The sequence below is a fragment of the Centruroides vittatus genome, unplaced genomic scaffold (genome assembly GCF_030686945.1).
Source record: "Centruroides vittatus isolate TY-2023 unplaced genomic scaffold, ASM3068694v2 contig_652, whole genome shotgun sequence".
NCBI lineage: Eukaryota > Metazoa > Arthropoda > Arachnida > Scorpiones > Buthidae > Centruroides > Centruroides vittatus.
This window is the reverse complement of record NW_027122406.1, coordinates 97,589-113,342: the sequence shown is the minus strand read 5'-3', so window position 1 is coordinate 113,342 and position 15,754 is coordinate 97,589. Positions and strand designations below refer to the sequence as shown.

Genomic DNA, 15,754 nt, shown 5'->3' with positions numbered 1-15,754 from the left:
ATAGCTGTGCAGACCCTTAGAATTTGAATACTCTGCAGAAATCTTGGAAACATGCGACAAGTAAAATTTTCTGTACTAAATTACTTTTGTCCCTGTAAAATGGGGCTTTTGCATTTTAGGAATTTTCGAAAGTTAACGACGAAAGATAAAATGTTTTTACGCAAAACAAAAATCTATAATGGCTTATCTTTTATCTCATGTGATTGGCATCTGCGTTTGTTAAAAAATTAAGACGCAGTTTCGAATAACTTAAGTATTCAATAAATTTAGTATATAAAAATAAAATAATTCGTATTTTTGAAAAAGAAATAAAATACTACTTACCGATAGGTCAAAAGGAAATATTACGGCCAACATTTTAGATAAGTCATTGGGTTTAGATGTAAAAAATCTTACTTTCGAAGCATCTATAACATCGCTGTAATCTATTGCTTCGAGTTTATCGTAGGTAATTACTAATGACAAAGCTAGATCCGATTCATAAAAATATGTTATTGTATAAAAATACTACAAATATTTAAATCTATATTAATTATAAAAATAAATACATTTCTTTGAATATATTTAATGCGGGCCTATCCAAGCAACACCACGTAATTTAAGTCCTGCAAAACGGTCTTCACTTATCTCCAAGCTAACATTTAAAATTCAATTATTAGTGTTCGAAACATAAAATTATTCAATTTATAAATAATAGTTTCTTTGTGTATATATTGTCACTCTTCGCCGACTATGCATTTTTAACATTTCGAGAATAAAAGTAAATAAGAAAATACCTGTAATGGATTTTTTAAAAATCTTATTTAATACAGCTAATTGTACATGGCAATTAAACATCGACAACTCATTTTCGTTAGTAGTTTTCGATGAAGTACTAATAAGTTCAGAAATCGAAATAGTTTCGAGATTTAAGGAACACTTTTCAAGTATCTTCACAGGTATTCATTTCAGTAACATTCGAGGAATATTCTATTGGACCGCGAATAAATTTTGTGAATTTTCATGAATAATTTCCATAATAAGAAATGAATACGATAGAATATCCTTTATGAACAAAGTATTCGTTATAAAAGATCAAACAATTCGTAATAATTAAAGTTGATAATGACAGTAAAGTATCCCAAATAAAAATTCTATATCTTAACATTACGTTATTCTGCAGGTAATTTAAATTTGAATTTTTCTGTTAAAATTCAAGCTAAGAACGAGGCAAATTATTTCAGCTATATAACGGCCATCCATCTTTGTGAGCGAAAGTGGAATAAACTCCAAAATTTCAAATCGAACTTTATCGAAATGTTAATATATTTCGATTCAACATTACAAAATTATCAATTTTTAATCCGGACGATTTTTGTGACGAAACTGCATTCAACTCAAATGTGATCTTCTAGCAAAATGTGATGCTGCTCGATTATGTTAAAACCACACGCATTATTTTAACTTAAAAGATCATCTTTCAATAGCAAAGGGATACTATTTGAATAAATATAATTGTATAAATGATTTTTCTAATAGACTTCCTTACTAATTTGTTAATCGTTTCATTCGCTTTACATGAATCTGTGATCTAAAAGAAACATGAATGTGATCTAAAAGAAACATATTTAAACTAAAAGATAATGCTTTTTAGCATTGAATGCAAATAAACATTTTGATAGGATTTAATTTAAGATTTTGCTGTTAACTCTTATCCTATCTCCCATAAAGGCATCGTGGACGTTTTTACCCGATTGAATATCGCGTTTCGTATTTTGAATACTGAAAAACATTTGCTTTCAATCATCACTGAATAACGTAATATTGAGCTGTAACTCTTTTTTGGTCGATATCTGTATACTAATATAAAATAGTTAAAGCAAAAGATCAACAAACACTAGCGAGAAAGTCAACTTGTAAAAACCTTATTACTTGACTAGCAAGTATTTGATATCTAATTTTATTCTTTCTTTACACGTTTATAAACATGACAAAATATTATGTAGCGATAAGTTAAATGCGTTTTCTAAAGCGGTCTTCACTTATCTCGAAGAAAGATAAAATGTTTTTACGCAAAACAAAAATCTATAATGGCTTATCTTCTATCTCATGTCCCACAAACGCAACGTGGACGTTTTTACCCGATTGAAGTAAAATGTTCTTAATTTTACTGTCCTGGTTGTTATGTATACATAACAGCAGAAAGTATTGGAATCGTGTCATATTAGACCCGCAGAGATTTTTGCAAATCTCCATGTTTTGAAACTTCCTGAACCCATTAAAAATGGAAAAATTATTTTATGTACAGTTGCTGGCATGTTTTCTTTGTCTCTTTGTTATAGGGAAATGCAACACTTTTTCCATTTCTAACAATTATTAGCTTCTAATTACCTCCTAGGATTTCAACTTCAACAATGTAGTTGATAACATGACAAAGATGAAAATGTAGTTTTTCATTGTAAATCTTTTTACAAGTTGAAGCCAAAATTTTCACAAACTATAATTATAATAGAAACACAAGAACACTACTTATATTCTGCAAAAGAAAAAACAGTCCGAAAAAATTAGCAAAATGTACCGAATTTGGTACAGATCAGATTGACCTGAGCACACTATAAATAAACAATCATATAGCTGAAATGAAAGCCTTTTAAGACCTGGTTCGTACTTAGATTATGAAAATATTGGTGTATTGCGGGATAATTAAATACTAATCTTACCTGTTTAACCTCTGATCTTATCTTCTTTATAATAATTAAATAAAATCTAAAAAATAAATAGAGATGAAACAACATAGATTTGTAGTAAAAAGTAGTAAATATAAAACATGGCTGACGTTATTACATTTAACTGTATAAATAAATATAAAATTGCAACGTTTAACAAAAGTAAAATACTTTGCTTCCGTTATTCTTCTGTCGTTCGTTGCAGTGACAGTCCACAAATTCACAATCACGGAGACGGCCTTTCTTTAGAGGCTATTGCCTCTGCAGTGAAGTGGAAATATGGTAAAAAACGTTCTAGTACTTGTGAATTTATGGACTGTCACTGGAGCGAACGACAGAAGAAAACACGGTTTCCTCAAGATAGATATTTTTCTTTTGTTAAACGTTGCAATTTTATATTTATTTATACAACTGAGATTTATATCACTTGTCTAATTGCCTAAATCTCGAATCTAGGGACCAAAAAAAACCAATCGAGATTTAGATGAGAAAAATGGATTCTAAATTAAAAATCCTGATTGAATGAATGAAATGATGAAAATTATTTGACTTAAAGTAAAATGGCGGTCGATAGTACTCGTCATTTCCACCAAGACCACTGTATCTAAGGTCACAACCACGCTATGTAGTATATTCTCGGCAACCTTTCAGCGGTGTTGTGCCGAAAGTAAGTTAAAGCGTTATTCCGTGTGCCGACATCATTCTACCATGTTTATTATACATGTTATCAAAATTAGTCTGGTCGTAACAGACTTCAAAAATTTATAATTTTGAAGTTAACCCTCGGGGTGCCTGGTGGGGTCTGAGAGGCCCGACTCATTTTCAAAAGTTCATAACTATTTTAATATTTGCGTTAGCGACTTAAGGTTATTAGTAGCTTCAGTTCTCTTCATGCGCTTGCGATCCCACAAAATTTTTAGTTCATCGCGCGATATTCTGCGAACAAGACGTGGTCGAATAAGTGCCGGGCCTCACAGACCCCACCAGGCGCTCCGCGTTGCAAAAGTGTAAGTAATATTTTTTGTGTAAAATTCGTATTTTTTGTGTTTCTTGATTTATAACACGTTTACGTTGTCAGTAGATAAACGTTTAAGCAGCTACTGAGCGTCTGTAAAAAATGATCCAGATTTATTTGCATGGGACATGCGAAATTCCTATGGGAAAAATGCCTGAAATTCTCAATTTCAAATTTTAACTGAAGAAGCTTAATTTTTATGCTTTAACAGATAATTATATTAAGTGCCATTAAAATGAACCCAAAATACTTAAATTATAATGAGATTACATCATGATTTCTAGAGAAACAAAGTTAATATTTTTGTTACAACAAAAAAAGTTGATGTTTTTTATTATGTAGTCGTGTGAATAAATATTTCACGTAAATCAATGATTGTTTTATTCTAAATATGTCTTAATAAACCTATTGTATATATATAACAACATAACATTGAAATTATCTTTACAAGCCATATAATGTATTGTTTTATTTTGGGGTCTGTGGGACCCAACCAGGCGCTCGGCGGAAATTTCTTCACCAGGCACCCCGAGGGTTAAGTGGTTAATTAATACAATATTACTTAATCGTATAAAAAAAACTTTGAATAAATTGATCATAATTTACTTGAATCTAAGATATTCCTGTAGAATTAAGAAAACATCTGACAAATATCCTCCGTTCTTGATAATTACAGGAGTACCAGAAATATTTTCGTTCTTCATAGCATGTTCTATCTGAAAGTTTATCAAAACCGAATTATAATTTGAATTTATAATAAGAATATGAAAGTATTGTTATGTTGATAACTTTTATTGAAACATTAATTTATAAAGTGATTCACAAAAATACAGTAGACCCTCCTATAGCACGGGTTCATATCAGACGGATTCGTATAACATAGCGGAAAAATTGTGATCGTGTTCGTATAAAACGCTAAAACAGGCTCGTAAAACACGGTAAAAGAATGAGACAGATTGTCATGGCCGACTCGTGTTTCGACAGGATTTGAATCTAGATCAATAGTGGACGAGCAGCGGATCTACTTGAGAGTTACCAGCATGTCAAAAAAGTGTAACTGTTTTTTTTATTTAATGCAAAATGAATAACAAAACATTTTTAATTTCAATATTTGTTTGTTTTGAAGAAAAACAAAAAATATTTTAACTCTTACATATTAAATATTTTTTTTACATTTTTTTAAAGTATCTGTATAAGTGCATAAGTAAACTGTATGTGAGCCATTCATTTGACAAAACTTTTAAGTTCATAAAAGAAAAGGTAGAAAATATGTATTGATAAACTTTTATACATTTCTTGTAAAAAAAACCGTTATTAATCAACGGCCATAAAAATTGTTGTCACATAGTACCTGATCACTAAAGAAAGTTATTTTAAATATAACAGATAAGTTAATTGTTTTGGGCTGTGAACGGCTCATGTGTTTGTAAATACTAAGTGACTCGTACAACACGGATTCATATAACACGGATTCATATAACACGGAACGTATCTACCGTGTTATAGGGAGGGGTCTACTGTATATACAATAATATAAAATGGCCTAATAATAAAACAGATTTCAGTAATATAATAAAGAAAATACTGATTAACGTTGTTAAATTCAATGATTTTACAGAAATTTAACAAGTAATACTTTGAAAATGGCTATGTATAAAACTGCTGCTGATAACAAACAAGTTGTACTAGTATCTGTTTCAAATACTAATCACAAGCTATATAACGAAATAATTTAGAGATAATAGAAGAAAGTTGAAAACCTTGCAATAGACCATTGCAATCAAACTTGCGTAGAATACAAAAACAAAATGTATAACAGATGTAAAAATATATTTCATTCCCTCATTGTTCTCCGTTTATTTACTTTTTCAAAATTTCATATCTGATTCTGTCGATAACAGCCTGATTTTTTATAGGAGAATACAGTAGTTTAACGAAGCAATAACTACAAAATGTTTATATTAACAAAGTGTCACAAATTATAGATAGACTTCAGATGATTGTAATTTCTTGGTAAAAACATATAAAGAAATCAGAAAATAAACAATGCTTATTCCATAATAATACTAACCGTGCCAAACAAACTTTATAATAAATATAACATTTTATACAACGACATAAACTATAAAAATATTTAAAGTAAAAATTATCTTTAGTTTAAAACAAGTAAAACCACTCTCTTATTCCGATTTCGAGAAAAACGATACAAGTTCAAATGGACGAATCAATGATGAAAAAATGACCTCAGTATTTCATTATTACCAGTTTTATTTTATCTTTTTTACAATTTACAAAGTCCAAATGCATTTTGCTCAATAGTTGAGCCTCTTCAGTGAATATTTCCTTATTATTCTAGTATATATCTAGTGGAACAATATTCCACTAGATATAATCGTTATTCTAAAGCTAGTTACTTTTATCACTGTTTTATGTTGACTGTGAAAATTCTGTTGTAGAACCCCATTTAGTAGAACTCTTTCTTTATTTTCTTTAGTTTCTATATAGTCTAGTTGACATCTCAGAGTGATGTATATATTTATTTTTGATATGAAATATTATTCTTTCTTAGAAATACAGTAAATGAATTCTTTATTCAAAAAAAAAAAAAAAAAAATTCATATACGTTCTTCAAATATTAGCAAAAGCATGCAAGAAATTGTCTGCCTGTTTGCCCTGGCTTGGGACAAAGCCGTACTATCCGAAGAGCTTCAAACAGCATCATGTTCTACAACATGTGTGAAAGCAATATATAATTTTTGAATCATTCAGCGAACACAAGATTACCTACAGCACGAAATATCATGTACATTTGGTTTTTGGGAAATATAGTGGATCTAAAGGGCTATGATGTTCGTTTGCCCTGTATTTACCTTATAATGAATCGTTCAAGAATATTTTCAAAAATTTGTATAAAAATTTCTGTATTATGGTTACAGGCCTACTGCCGCATTGAATATGTTTTATATGATTTTGAAATGTAATTAATTGTAACAAATTTAATTTATAAAATGATCAAATCGGGAACTTTTTAATTTAAATTTAAAGTATTTTATATAATACATTACATAAGACATTATAAAAAATATAAAATTAAGCATTTAAAATTATAACCTGAGGTTAATAATTGTATCTTGTTCTCATACTAATCAAATTTAGAATGTAAAATTGATAAAATTTCCATTAAATTTTAACTTTTTCAAATTTCTTTTACCTGATTTGTTGCAGCGCGAAGAGTAACATTTCGTAAAGAGTTCATTTCTATCTGAAATATAAATATTCTGATTAATATTTACAAATAATTCTATTTACTTTCTAGTTTAAATTATATAAATTTATTTTGTTTTTATATTTATTATCGAATAATATTTTAGTTAAAAACTATAAACATAATATCTTAATTAAAGTATGACAAGAATACAATTTTTAAAATTAAAATTATATTCTGAATTTTTCGAATTTTAAACGAATTTGAACACATTTACGAAAATTTGACACGAAGAATTACAGTTTCAGATTTGTCAAAAATTTGTAGTTCATTTAAAACATTTTACCGATAAACGTTTTATTTATGTAGAATAATATATTTCAATTTTATTCCATATCAAATTTAAATTTTTTTTTGAAATTGATTAAAAACTGTTATATTCAATTTAAATTAGGCTACTCTTTGCATGTAAACACAAAAAAATATTACTAAATTTGAATATGTGTAGTAGAAACTGTATCTAGAACCTTAAAATGATGTGCTCACCTTTTTCGATTTCATTTTTAATACATGTAACGTATATTACTTTCGGTTTAATTTAGAAATCTGAATTTGTTTTATTTCATTTGCTTTTATTAATAATAAAAATTTATCGATAAAAAATTGACTTTCAATGGTTATGTAACAACTATAATACAATAGTTTTCTTCACTGTTTAATTAAATTATAGAAGTAATTAGCATTAATTACATATATTGTCAACATTTGTATGTTCTCCATTATGAATTCATTACGATAGCGCTGTCTGTATAGAATTAATTGAGATTTTAACGTTAATTACATTTCATTTCAACACCTTGAACAACTTCAAGTGACTAGTACAAATGTCATACTAGTCATTTTTAGTAAGCAATCTTGCAGTTTTCTAGTGATAATTAATCAAAACATATTAAAATTTAACTTAATAAATAAAAAATTTGCATGCAAAATGGAATAAACATACATTAAATTTATTCTTTGATTTTGCAATGGACCCTTCGCCACATTCTACAAATAATTTGTGATTATTATTCTGAGGAAACATATGGCAAACTCTGTTTAATCACATTCCATTTAATCACAAAGTATTTTTCTATTATTATCATTTTAACAGTTGTGTTTTTTGTATTATTGACATTATTTCTAAATGTTTATGAATTACACAGTTTAAGTTTATAATTAATTTAAAAATTAGAGAAGAGACAAAACTAAATATTTCTAATAAATCGATTAACATTAGTCGTGTTCTGTTCTGTATAAATTATATAAATTTTCAAAACTTTAAACAATGATTGATTAGAAACATTATCGCCTGATAGGTTGAACAAGTTAATGTACGGTGAGTTTATGTTTTACATAGATCAGTGTTCCGCAAAGTGTGTGCCGCGGCACACTGGTGTACCGTGGTCAATAGTTAGTGTGCCGCAGAAAAATGTCAGGTTTTATGAAGATAATGCACCTACACATAGCTGAGAGTTATGCGAGCGAAGCGCTTCGTTGCACGATAAGCGGGACAGCCCACCCGCGCGCCGCACGCATGTGCGTGTCAATGTGATATTGTAACGCTGCGCCCCGCTTAGTCATCATTGTTACGCGCTTTTTGTAAACTGAAACAAATCGCTTTTTCGCCAGTAACTAGCCGCTAGTTTGTGAATGTGTCGTCGCGAACGTAATTGACTTTTTTTATTACAAATAAATAGACCCTGATACATGTATGTGTATATAATGGTGTATATATGTATGTGTATATAAATTCCTTCAACCTACCGCAAGTTCGTCAAGTGAAACTAATGATTCCCAAGAAGCAGAGTCAACGAAGAAAAAACCTAAGCTTGTTAATCGAAAATATGATGAGAGCTATGTACGTTATGGCTTTATATATTGCGGAGACGAATCATGCCCAATCCCAAAATGGAGAAACTTTGGGTAATAATTCGATGGTGCCCAGTAAACTTTTACGACATTTAACTACTAAACACCCATCAGTGGCTCAAAAAGACAAAGCCTTTTTCAACGTTTGAAAGACCAGTCTAAGAAACAGGTAACTCTTAGAGTTCGTCTTTCAAAAGATCAGACAAAGCGCAGAAAGCAAGCTACGTGATCGCTATGCTCGTTAAATCCAAGAAGCCTCATTCTCTCGCTGAAACTTTAATTTTACCTGTCTGCAAAAAAGTTGTCAAGATTATGATTAGCCAAGAAACCGCTAAGGAAATCGAAAAATACCTGCGTCAGCAGATACGATCTCATGTCAAATTAATGATATTTCTAGCGACATTCAATCAACGTTAATTGAAAAATTAAAACTTAGTGGAGTTTTTGAGCTACAAGTCGACGAGGCTACTGATATCAGTGGTCACGCGCATCTCGTATCAAATGTGAGGTACACTAACGAATATGAAATAAAAGAGGACTTTTTATTTTGTCTGCCACTACCTGGTTATACCACTGCAGAAGAAATATTCAAAGTAACTGACCAGTACTTCAGTGAGTATAATTTGAAATGGCACAACTGCGTAAGCATTTGCACGGACGAAACAGCAGCTATGACGGGAAAAATTAGGGGATTTATAACCAGGGCTTCTGAAAAAAACCCTAATATTAAAAATGTACATTGGTTTTTACATAGGGAAGCACTGATGGCAAAGTCTCTGTTTGATGAATTGTTGTCTGTCCTACAAGAAGTCGTCAAAATTGTCAATTACATCAAGTCGCAACCGCTGAACTCTCGTCTGTTTAATGCAGTATGTCAGAAAATGGGAACAGATCATCAGTCACTTCTGTTTCATACTGAAGTACGATGGCTTTCTCGCGGAAAAGTGCTTTCTCGAATTTACGAGCTAAAAAATGAGACCCAGACGTTTTTAGAGGCCTAGGGTTCAGATTTTACTTTTCTGTTTAAAAGAGAAGAATGGGTAGCAAAACTTGCATATCTGGCGGATATATTCGCCAATTTAAATAAGCTCAACAAAAAACTGCAAGGCAGTAATTCTAATATTTTAACGTTATCGGACAAGATTGAAAGCTTTCGCGCTAAGTTGCTGTTATGGATCAGCCACGCTACCGATAGTAGCAATGAAATGTTCCCAAATGTCATGGCTGCCGATTCAGAAAAAAACTGCAGGCTTTGATAGTGAAACACTTGGAGCTATTAGGAGAAAAAATGAACTCTTATTTTCCTAAGTGTGACCCGCAACTTATGGACTGGGTACGAAATCCATTTTCAGATAGCATTTCCATTGGACACCTACCGATAAACGAGCAGGAAGAATTCATGGAGCTAAAAACTGATCGGACATTAAAACTAAAATTTTCCGAAACAGAGCTACCACATTTTTGGCAGCATATAAAAATGAGTATCTACTGCTTTCAAAGCGTGCTATTGCAATTCTCTTACCATTTGCCATGACCTACTTATGCGAATTGGGGTTTTCAACTCTCACTACGATTAAATCAAAAAAAAAAAAAAAAAGAGAGAGAGAGAGAGAGAGAGAACGCTTGAGGACGATCGACCAAGAGATGAGAGCAGCCTTATCAACGATTGTTCTAAATTTTGATCGCCTGTGCTCAGTTAAGCAGGCTCACATTTCTCATTAAACATTGTACTGATTTTTATAATAAATAAATATTAAATGAACATTGGTTTTTCCTTTGGTGTACCTCTAAAATTTCTTAATTTGATAGGTGTACCTTAAACACAAAAAGTTTGCGGAACACTGACTTAGATAATCGTTGTGTTAAATCTTGACTTGAATCTTAAAAACTGTCTAATTTCCATATTTATCTGATAGTTGTCAATATTAACATTTTTCTTTTTTTGTTCATTTTCTAAGATTCTCGATTTCGTTAAAGATTTTTTTAACGTTGTTATTATGTTTACTTATCGTAACAATATATCTGTTTACTTTGTAAATTTAAAGCATTATTTCGGAAAAATTTAACCGATTAAACAAGTGATAAACAACTTCCCTCATTATAACGTCAACTTTCATATTATATGCAACAGAAACAAAAAACAAAAAAATTTAGTACAGTAAGACTCCGCTTAACGCGGGAGATGCGTTCCTAGACAACGAAGCGCTGAACGAAACAACGTTAAACGATGTCATTTTAACATAGAGTAAATAGGGATAATGGAACACGCGACCAAAAATAAACAAATTTTACTTTAATTTTATTTTTATATTAATTTGTATAATAATGCAAAACATATGCTCACAGAAGTGTAAAGTTCATTTTTTGTGACGAAGGTTCTGACTTTTCTGAAATTCTTGTTTTTTTGCAATAAAGTCGTGTTGTTTTATTTGTCGCTTTTTTTCTTCCCTTGCCCTTAAACAAATTTGCCCTTAAACAAATGTCGGTAGCGGTAGCAGATCTGCAGATCAAAAGCTTCGTTTCGCTTTTGCACTCCTTTCAAAATCTGGATCATTTGTTACAATTCCATCAACGATTTCTTTTATCGTTACCAAACTTTTACTAAGGAATATATAGAGAAATTTTTTGGGTTGTCCGTTTTCAGAATCTCTATTTTCCAGTTTTACACAAATTCCTTGTTTTGCCAGTTTTTCAAGGTCGTTGTTTGTAAGACTCCCACCAGAAACCAGCGGTAACTCCTCAATATCATGCCGTTTACATCTCCTAGCCCTGCTGTATCGTTTAGGTAGACTTTGGTCAATCTGACGATACAGCGATAGAGATTTCTTGAATATCTTTAGCCATAACTTCTTCCACACTTCGTTCGTGCATTTATCAGTTAATTCTCGCCATGAGAAGCCGATATTGCCTATGGCATCCATGATGTTGTTTGTTTTTAATTACACCAAACAAACATAGATTTAAAAAAAGTACACCTTTTTGCCACCTTTTTCTGATTGGTTCGTGTTCGAAAATAATCATATTATATACAGATCAATGAAATGACGCGATAATTTGAATCAGCGTAAATTTTGAGTAATTTTTTTCAGGCTTTGAACAGATCGCGTTATATCGAATCAGCGTTAAGCGATGCAGCGTTAAGCGGGGTTTTACTGTACGTGAATAATTTTGTAATCTTAATCTCCACTGATCGCCATCTGATCATCATTGTACAAAAAAATAATCGAAATAGTCTAACATATTAACAAGAATCGCGATTGCTGGAGTAAATTCATCTCAAGTTATATATATATATATATATATATGTTACTGTAAAAGCCCCATATATTGGTAAATTATAGGTTTTACTTGTAAATCTTTGGATTTCCCAATGTGGGGCCGGGATTTCATCCCCCCCCATCGGCAAAGTGGTTGTTGAGCTGAGGCCGTTAAATCAAGCACTTATTACGTAAACAAGACCAAGGTGGTCGAGGAATGGATGCGCGAGACGATGTAATTGTCACATTTCCGACCTAATTGACAGATCCCCGATCGTACATCGTGAAAACGACCGAGGGATCATCCGAGGGGGTGACTTTGGTTGGTCAAATTACATCGAGTTCAAAGCAGAGTTTCTCTGGCTTTCCTACGGAGGCAGGGCCGGATTATCGAATAGGCAAAGTAGACAAATGTCTAGAACCCGTTATTCGGAGGGGCCCGGCTTCAGTGCAGAAGATTTCTCTGTTTCAAAACGAGTTAAAATTATTCAAGAAATTCGATAGGACAGAAAAGGCTGTATTTAAGGATTCCTGCTAAGCTCCGCCCAACTAGCCATTACCTAAAAAAAAAAGGTCAACAGCAACTCGTGCATCAGAAAGTAATGTACGCTACGAGATCACCATCTATGAATATTCCTGATATATGGTTATGATTTGTTTTCTAAATCTAAACTTATACGTTGCGACATCGCGTATTCGATATAGCGTTCAAGTTGCTCAAGTGCGAGGATATTACATTTGAATAGTGTTTTACAAAAGAGTTAAAAAGGGTGACACTATGGTGTGACTTGGGGTGACACCACGATATCCGCACCGGGTGTCACCCATGCTAGCTACGCTAATGTCACATTATATAAGATTTGTTTAGAAGCAACTTGTTTAAATGGGGCCCCAATTTAAAGTTTGTCTAGGGCCCGCTAGAGGCTTAATCCGGCGCTGTACAGAGGGGGCGGTTGTCAGGGCTGAACGGTTCCAGCTACACCTTCTCCGAGTCAGAAAAATACATTTAGAGTGTAATTTACGGGACTGTCGTCCGGGGAAGGGCTTGACCCAACTTGAACGGGGATCGGCCCAGATGGGAAAGTTCGGGAATCTTCGGTGACCCCGCGGCCCGAATCGCGTCCCTGACAACAGACGGGACCAATGGGATAAAAGTTGGACCCTCGTTTGGACCAACCATAATCCCGGAATTTCGGGGAAACATTTGGTATAAAAGCTTGGAGCCCCCAGGACCCGGGGAGGTTGGGAGATAACAGTCTGGGAGATCAACAAGATTGTTGGAGAGAAAGGAACAAAGGCAACAGGAGCGATAGAGGAACGAGGGGAATGAACTTCCCACTCTCCATTCAACAGGCAGTGCAAGAGACTTTTCCACCCGACAGAATTTGGATTTATCGGAACTGTGTACGACGTGAGCTCAGCTAACACTTCCTCCTCCACGGGATCTTCTCCAGATAGAGCGACGAACGTCCTTTGGAAAGATCCTTCATCGTTTGGAAACACATCCTAAAAATTGGACAGTGTATCCCACTTATTTGTAAACATATATTTTTATATAAAATAAACGCGGTAAATTCTGTAAATGCGGTCTCTGTATGAATCCCTCTGCGTCCGTTAAACCACTACCCCCATACGGTAAAGGCTTTCTCGCGTCATCCTGACCCACAGCGAGAGAAGCGAGTCGGGTTCAGAAGGGGCCAAATCCCTACACCAACATGAGTTGGTAAATGTAAGGATTTTTATAAAGTGAGATGATTTTCCGGGCTTTTACCATTAGGATTTGGTACAGTACATGCTAAGTTTTACTAAAGACGGTTAGTAAATGTGGGTTTTGGAAATAAATCTATGAGTACTCATTTTCAATAATGCTTTCTTTCTTATCCTGTTAGATTGCATTTTCGACGTCATTATTTTGTTCCGTATTGCCATCCGAATGCAACAATTTCTCTAAATCTTCTTCAGATCTTATAATTCTAATTATATCACTAGGGATTGCTAAAGTTGCAAGGCCCATTGGACAACCAAATATTGCTTCGTAGGGGGATCATTGGATTCCTTTGTGATATGCTCTATTTTTCATCGCCTCTGACCATTTTGATATCTGATTGGTTTCCATCAAGGTGCTTGACATACTTTCTATGTCTTGATTAGCACGTTCCACTGATCCTTGACTTTGGCTATGTCTTGCCTTTCCATAAACTCTCAATAACTTGGTTAGAGAATTCTCGACCATTATCGGAATGAAGGTGCTCGGTGCTCCAAAAGTGGTGAAAATATCCAAAAGATGGTTTGCAACTTTTACGGCGCGTTTAGTTTGAAGCGCACGAAAGATCACAAATTTGGTAAGATGGTCTTGGTAAACTAAAATGAATTTATAATTTTCATCTGGAGTAGTTTGTAGATCTATTAGATCAACCTGAGAGCGCGAGTTCATTTCACTGTGAAGTATAGGTCTGACGACAATGCCCCTTTTCAAAGTCTTCTGTTTCTTTTGGCAAGGTTGACATAACTTCAAATATGTCATAGTAGCCTCAACTGTTACATTTTTATACTTGCGGTTACATTCCTTAAGCATCCGTGTCCTTCCACCTTGGCCAACAGCAACATGCGTTTCTTCGAGAATGCATTCAACATTTGTTACGATTATTTGTTACGAACATTTGTTACAATTTGTTACGAGGACTTATTCAAAGTCCTCGTAACAAATGTAATACCTTAGTTCTGCATTCTTCTCTTTCATAGGCGCAATTAGTTTTTCTTCGCCGCCTATAGTCAAAATGTCGTAACGCTTTATACGCCTGTAATGAACAGCTAGTTTCTTTTTCATATTCTTTGCAGATTTTACTTCCTCCAAACACTTTGCGTATATTTGTCCCTATTGAGTTAAAAGTTATTATCTTTCTTGCTTGACACGAGCTCGTCTATTATTTCATAAAATCTCCGTTTCACACTCATCTTAATTCATAAATAACTTTTAGACAGCGAAATCTCAAACAGGATTAGAATTAACGAGCGCGTTCTAACGTGTCAAACGATGAAATGCGGTGAGCGAAGGCGGCAGCGTGGTGAGGTGAGGGTAGCGGGGACTATCTTTTCAACATTTACCATGTCTCTGAGGTATAACCTAAGATATACCGAGTGAATGCTGGTAAAAGTTCGAAATTAACGATGATCGCAGAACATTTCGGACTTTTATCATAAAAAGTTGGTAAATCCTAGGTTTTACTGGAAGATCTTAGGATTTACCATAGTTCGAGCATCTACAGTAACATATATATATGGCAGAACTTTAATTAACTTGTGACTTTTAACTTGTGAGTGTGAAGTACAAGTGAAGTAAATATTTTCTAGATAATATTTTCAAACTTATCATTCTGTTCGATAGATAAGAGCCACGTAGCTAAATCGAACACGTGAGAGTTTATAAAGAAGCCAATTAATTACACAAAGTAAGCTCTTTTGCCAGTAAGAATAAATTTTGTTTAAAATTATCGAATGAACATCTTTATTGACCGAATTCCAACTGGTTATAAGTTATTTATGGTTGTTCTCAACTCTTAAACATATGGAGTGAGTTGATTTATATCTCGTATATTTTTGCGGCTCTGGAAGTGGACTGGAACTACACAAAAATGGAAGATAAATTTATTAAATTATAAAA

The 15,754-nt window shown here is 32.9% G+C and overlaps 1 protein-coding gene across 1 annotated transcript; it reads right to left on the bottom strand.

The window, feature by feature from the left end:
• Positions 1–14,137: 14,137 nt before the first annotated feature.
• Positions 14,138–14,617, bottom strand: LOC136979956 (KRAB-A domain-containing protein 2-like). The gene has a single exon (XM_067275986.1). The coding sequence runs from the start codon at positions 14,615–14,617 to the stop codon at positions 14,138–14,140; it is 480 nt and encodes a 159-aa protein (XP_067132087.1).
• Between the last annotated feature and the right edge of the window lie 1,137 nt (positions 14,618–15,754).

Bases quoted from the DNA above. Each gene is read 5' to 3' on its own strand.
- LOC136979956 (XM_067275986.1), bottom strand. From the start codon at position 14,617: ATGACATATTTGAAGTTATGTCAACCTTGCCAAAAGAAACAGAAGACT.